At 31.2% G+C, this 6,922-nt stretch overlaps 2 protein-coding genes across 2 annotated transcripts; one reads left to right on the forward strand and one right to left on the reverse strand.

Moving 5' to 3' along the window:
- The first annotated feature begins 2,214 nt into the window (after positions 1–2,214).
- LOC149240089 (uncharacterized protein At5g19025-like) lies at positions 2,215–3,030 on the forward strand. The gene has a single exon (XM_089367252.1). It carries the CDS (start codon positions 2,408–2,410, stop codon positions 2,882–2,884), a length of 477 nt encoding a protein of 158 aa, XP_089223378.1. The 5' UTR covers positions 2,215–2,407; the 3' UTR covers positions 2,885–3,030.
- A 1,391-nt stretch (positions 3,031–4,421) lies between these two features.
- Positions 4,422–5,485, reverse strand: LOC149240090 (uncharacterized). The gene is made up of 2 exons (XM_089367253.1): positions 5,328–5,485; positions 4,422–5,150 (listed from the first exon to the last, which is right to left on the reverse strand). The coding sequence occupies exons 1-2, from the start codon at positions 5,340–5,342 to the stop codon at positions 4,569–4,571; spliced, it is 597 nt and encodes a 198-aa protein (XP_089223379.1). The 5' UTR covers positions 5,343–5,485; the 3' UTR covers positions 4,422–4,568.
- Between the last annotated feature and the right edge of the window lie 1,437 nt (positions 5,486–6,922).

Below are 6,922 nucleotides of genomic sequence, written 5' to 3' on the forward strand. Positions count from 1 at the left end.
AATTACAATTTCATATTAAAAATATTTTTATTCATACCAATTTTAATAATAACTAAATCACAACTTCATATTAAAAATATTTCCATAACTAACTCACAACTTCATATTAAAAATATTTCCATATTACATAAATTTAAAAAATAAACATTATAATACATTGTATTTCACAAATATCTATACAAAATAATCTTATAAATAACTAAATCACAACTTCATATAAAAAATATTTTCATGTTACATAAATTTAAAAAATTAACATTATAATACATTTGTATTTCACAAATATCTATAGATGATAATCTTATAAATAACTAAATCACAACTTCATATAAAGAAATTAACACTGGATTTTTTTTTAAATAAAATGTATTTTTAAAATAATTTATATAATTAATATTAATTGAAGAATTAAAATTTGAAATATTTTAAAAATAAGATAAAATTTTCAATAATTTATATTAATAAATATATAATTTAATTAAAAATAACATTCTTTTATAATTGATTAAAAATTTAATATTAAAAATATTTTTAAAATTAAAATAATATTTTCAAAAAATTTATATGATTAATATTTAAGAGTTGTGTATATTGAAAGAAGGCACGCTATGAAAAACTGCAGAGGTGGACTATATAAACATTTGTAAGAGGAGTAATATTAAGAAGACATTAAATAATACTAAAATAAAATCTAGTTCTTATATGTTTTATAGTGAAATTTTTAGTTGGTCAATTTTCAAAATGTTATGGATGAAAGAGTTTGTCACCAATGTTCAAGAGGTTGAGAATGAAAATCTTTCTCTTAAATTATTCATTTTATACTCAGATTTAATGTTTAAAATATTTGTCACACTATTAATTTTTTAACATTTTAAATTAGCAAAACATTCAAATGTTAAAAATTCCTATTAATCTCTTGCTTTCTTTGCTGAGTCTAAAAAGACATACAGACTCTACCACTCTAGTTTTGAACCTGTGATCTCTTAAGAAGAAACAATGCTCCAATACTTACTTAACTTCACATAACAAGATTTGTTTACCTTACTTAACATCACATAACAATATTTGTTTACTTCACTTTTTACTTTGCAGCAACTCAGATTATAATTTGTTCATGTGTGAGAGACTCTTCCCTCCCTTTTTCATAGAAGTTAATATTTTGTGTGAATGTGTCACCCCTTTAATAGGAAACATAGATAGCAACATGAAAGAAACATCTATACTATCAAGAACATATAGATAATGTGTATTTGGAATGTAATTTAAACTTATTTTAAATGAATAAAAATTAAGAATTCTTTCTAAATGAAAAAAACCATAACAAAATTCATAAAATATATAAAAAAATTTAATCATAAAAAAATTACTATCTTAAAAAAAAAAATTGAAAAATAACCATTATAATATATTTTGTATTTCATCAACACATCATAACAAAATTCATAAAATATATAAAATAATTTAATCATAAAAAATTACTATGCAAAAAAATAACCATTATAATATATTTTGTATTTTGTCAACACATGTATACAAATTTTAATAATAACTAAATTACAATTTTATATTGAAAATAATTTTACTCATACAAATTTTAATATTAACTAAATCACAACTTCATATTCAAAATATTTCATGTTACATAAATTTAAAAAATAAACATTATAATACATTTGTAATATAAAAAACTGTGGAGTGGACTATATACACATTTGTAATAGGAGTAATATTAAGAACATTAAATATTACCAAAATAAAATCTAATTCTCATATGTTTTATAGTGAAATTTGTGGTTGGTTAATTTTCAAAATGTTATGGATAAAAGGGTTTGCTACTAATGTTAAAGAGGTTGAAAATGAAAATCTTTCTCTTAAATTATTTATTTTTTAGGTCGATAGGCTTTCTTACGCATCAATTTCTTCGTCAACATTTTTACCCTACTCCGTTCCATCGGGTGAGATACTTCCAACCATTACTCCGTTCCATCGGGTGAAATACTTCCAACCGTTGATCTGAACCAAAAAACGAAACAACGGAAAATCAAGAAAGCACAAAGGAATGTCAATAGGAAAACCTAGAAATCGCAAAACACCAAAATGCTTATTTTAGCAAAACTCAAAATTTTCTGATGCATCAGCCTTGCTATTACTATTATAAAGCACTAGTCAAGGAGCTTTCCATTATAAAGCTCTGGGCAACAAGCAGACGGTTGATCAGTAGACTGTGTTGAGTTTTGCATTTAGATGGAGATCCATTGGTAGATGCTGGTGATGTTACTGCTGAACACTCCAACTCTTGCCATCATTGACGTACGGAGGCCAAGGGAGGTTTCTACTACATTCGCTCGAGATCGGGTAAATCTGTCTCCCAGTTAATTCTCATGGATTGTTGCTTTATTCCGCTTCAATGGTTGATTGCCGTAGTTTGATCGAATTCTGCAAGGCTTTCGAGCAGCACCGCAACATGGCCAATTCATTGACCCTCAGCGAGCAGGCGGCTTTCTCCCGACAAAATAATCACCACCGCCAGCGGAAGCAGCATAATTCCAACAATCTGCTGGCTCATCCTCTCTGCGAGCGATCCCCCTCAGTAGCGGTTGATATCATCATATTGGTTCTGGTACTCGGTGCCTGCGGATTTCTTTTTACGCCTTATTTCAAGTACGTCAGTAATGAGGCTGCTGAGATTCTTCCTGCTACCTTTCTGTTGATCGGCGATATTATCTATCATGTGCCGATCGCCTATGCGTCTGGGGCGATCTTGATGTTTGTTCTTGTGATAGCGGCATGGGAAATCTACCAGTACAAATCGAGGAAATGCGAAAATCCACATTGCAGGGGGTTAGGGAAGGCGGTGGAGTTCGATATGGGGGCAGGAATCTGATTTTTTTTTTTAATTACTCAATCTGATATTTGCCTCTTTTATGTGTTCTTGTTTGTTATTTTCTCCACTGACAAGGATGTGCAGTTTCTTGTCAAATTGTCTCCAAAAGATGTAACATTCAGTGTCTAATGAAGTTTTATGGTTTATGGTTCATCACATTTAGTTTTCCCCTAAATTTTCATGTTATGTGTTACTGTAGTGTACCTGTGGATCTATTGGAATAGCAAATTTCACAGGAAACTGCAAATAAAATTGCTGCATGCATGGCCAACACTATTGGTGTTACAGAATCTGTTCTCAGAGTTGTTGTAAGTGGTCATGACAAGAAACTCTTTCTCAAGGTAAGGGCATATTTCTAGTGTTTGTGAGACTTTAATACTGATTAGATGTTGCAGATAGGTAGGGCAGATTTAGTTTAGCTGTTTCAAGTTTTTGAAAGTAAAACTAATGAACTATTAATATAATTTTACAATAATAAAAAATAATTAGAAAGCCTTTAGCCAGCTCAAATTGCTTGATCCAATATCTCTTCTAGAAAAATTCAACAATTCTAATTTAATAATCCTATTGGCCTCTCTTTGTACCTTTTGGGACAATTGATAATATACTCACATTTAATGTTTAAAATATTTGTCACGAGATTAACTATTTTAACATTTTAAATTAGCATAACAATTAAATGTTAAAAATTCCTATTAATCTCTTACTTTCTTAAAACAATCTTAACATGAAAATTAAATGTTAAAAAATTCGTATTAATCTCTTACCTTCTTAAAATCCTATAAACCATATAATAGAAATTAATCATCATAATCATTAATTATATAATTTAAAATATAAATATAAATATAAGTAATGAATGAGAAAGAAAAAGGAATATATTTTATTATTATTATTATCTAATTTTAAGTTTACCCCAAGGCCAAATACCAAATTGGTGAATGAAACTCCCTTGTTTGCTAAGTCTAACCCTGTTCATTATGCAGGAGTGTGTTGGATCATATTTCTCATCTGACCTCAGGAAATAGAAGCTTATTATATCAATCCCACTTCGGTCAACTAGCGCAGCATTAAAGAAGGGCCCAGCCGAGGGCCATATAGAGAGAGGGAGGGCATGTAGCGTCCGTCTATGGGAGGGCAGAGCATGTAGGCAGTAAGTATCTGGAGTGCTCTGAAAAAATACTCATTCTTAATCATTAAGCCCACTCACACTATATATTTATATTTCTTTTATATTTAATGATAAAATAAATGGACAAATCATTTCATAGGACTAAAAATAAAATGTTTAATCATGTAAACTCAAAATATTTATGGTTCAAAATTCCTATGATCTTTACATCTATTTGATCAAAACGATGGAAGATCGAACGCTTTTTTTGCACTAAATAGACATCCCATTGTAATTATTACTGCGCCACAACATATCGTTTCAGATAAATTAGAAAGATACAAAGTTACACAACCCCTATACCCATATTTTGAAATGGTTGTACAAACTTAACTATGAACACATGAGCGATGACCAACCAGATCTGGAACTGAACTGGATCGAACCCACTAAATACATCATGAACTAAACCGAATATCGCCCATAATACTATAATCATATAAGTTTCCTACACAAACACCCACCCTCATATGATCCATAGATATATTTATTCGCCTTTCCACACCCATTAACCTATTCTTCAGCCTTACCCTCAACCTCGGCCTTCTCTTCAGCAGGAGCTGCTTCAGCAGGCTTAACAGCACTCTCTTCAACCGTTGCAGTTTTTTTCTCTGGAATTTCAGCAGGTGCTTCTTCCTTGACCAATGATTCTTCAGCCTTTTCTTCTGCCGTCGTTTGAATGGCGGCGGGAGCTTCTTCCTTATCCGATGATTCTTCAGCCTTTTCTTCAACGGCCGCGGCCTCGGCGGGAGGCTGAGCGACAGTCTCTTCCTTAGCTGGCTCGGCTTCTTCGGCGGCCGGGGCAGATTCCTCCTTGGGTTTTTCCACTTCCTCGGATTCCACCGGGGCCGATTCTGCTTCAGGCTCCGATGCAGGCGGCGTTACAGTCGATTCCTCTGCAGATTTCTCGACTGTGGCGGGGATTTCATCGACTGTTTTCTCGGCCGCGGGAACCTCCTCAGCGGGACTGGAGACAGGAACTTCTTCTTCAGCAGCTTTTTCGGTCGTGGGTTCGATCTCGGTAACCTTCACAGGTGCCTCTACAGGTTTCGCTTGTTCTTCGCTTGCGATCAATTCAGCTGGCGCAGTGGCAACCTGCAAAGACAAACAATCCATCACGGGATTACCCCATACTCGCTAAAGCCTTCGATCTATGCAACTGAAGTTTGGATCCATAGATCTTGATACAGAACAATCAATCAGAATGATGAAAACAAATTTGATAGTGAACATCAAATGGCAATGCCAACATGCAGAGCTTCACTGATTTACCTCAACACCGGCCATATCGTACCAATTCGGGATCTTTATACAGGATGATCAAGAACTTGGATCTGCTGATTCAAACGGTAATTCAATCGATCAGATCGGAAGCTTCAGAAGCTCGCCGGGTGGGCTTATTTCGCAGTGGAGATCCTACAATACATGTGTCCAGGTAGGGCTATTTATACTACAAACGAAGATTCACTTCTTCAATAGGGTAATGAAAATGTTGAAAATAATGAAACGAAGATACCCCGGAATACGTCGCCATGGAAAAAAGTGCGGCGATGGTATCCCGAAGTATTGGGAATCGTCGAAGTGAGAAGGAGGTCCGTTTCCCCGTTTCCCGTGGAGTAGGTTATCATCGTGTGTTTCCCATAGGCATGGTCCATGGTTATTAGAATTTTTTTTATTTTTTAATTAAAAAATATTATAAATGATGTAGATTTAATAATTTAAGAATAAATCCAGAGTTTATAAATAGTTTTTAGATTATAAATGTTTAGGTAAATAAGGGAGTTGTTTTTAGTGTGATTTTTTGGAAGTTTTTATATTGGATTTTTCTAGTTTAATTTCTCTTAAATCTGGCTGGAATTTATTGAAATCTCCATAAGCGTTGAATCCATATATACAGTTAAAAACTAGTTTAAATAACACAAATCAAGATTTCATCTCAATTTTTTCCACCGGATTATGGCACTAGAAAGTCCAAAAAGTGGCACTAAAGACAACTCCGTAAATAATTAGGTTGATGAACCATTTAATTTATATGATTATGCTATATTAAAATATGTTTGGATATTTATAGTATTATATTTTGACCAAGATTGTGATTTTTTTTAAATGTATTCTTATGTTTTGAGCAAGATTGTGAATTTTCTTTTAAATGAATTTTCCAATGCACTTATTCAATGTTTAAAATGATGTTGCTTAATTATTCTATGTTCCATTTAATCTATATGATTATGCTAAATTAATATATGTTTTGATATTTTTAGTCTTATATTTTGAGCAAGATTGTGATTTTTTTTAAATGTATTCCTATGTTTTGAGCAAGATTGTGATTTTTTTTAAATGTATTCCTATGCTTTAAGCAAGATTGTGAATTTTCTTTTAAATGTATTTTCCAATGCACGTATTCAATGTTTAAAATGATGTTGCTTAACTATTCTATGTTCCATTTAATTTATATGATTATGCTAAATTAATATATGCTTCGATATTTTTAGACTTGTATTTTGAGCAAGATTGTGATTTTTTTTTAAATGTATTCCTATGTTTTGAGCAAGATTGTGAATTTTCTTTTAAATGTATTTTGCAATGCATTGATTCAATGTTTAAAATGATGTTGCTTAACTATTCTATGTTTTAACATCTTTTTGTATGTAGGAATTGTCATGACAATTCAATTATCTTTGAGATTGTAATTTCTCATAAGGTAAACCAGCCTAGATCCTTCTTAATTAATTAGTTAAAAACCAATAAAATAAAATAAAATTATTTAAACATATATAAACATAAAAATAAAAATAAAAATAACATAAGGAAATATACAAGTATTAAAAATATAAATATTTATAAAGATGAATATATTAAAAGTATAT

The sequence above is a fragment of the Pinus tabuliformis genome, chromosome 8, assembly GCF_031772625.1.
Source record: "Pinus tabuliformis cultivar Carrire ecotype Pingquan chromosome 8, CPIR1, whole genome shotgun sequence".
NCBI classification, from domain to species: domain Eukaryota; kingdom Viridiplantae; phylum Streptophyta; class Pinopsida; order Pinales; family Pinaceae; genus Pinus; species Pinus tabuliformis.

Coding starts and splice junctions, on each gene's coding strand:
- LOC149240089 (XM_089367252.1), top strand. CDS start 2,408: ATGGTTGATTGCCGTAGTTTGATCGAATTCTGCAAGGCTTTCGAGCAG.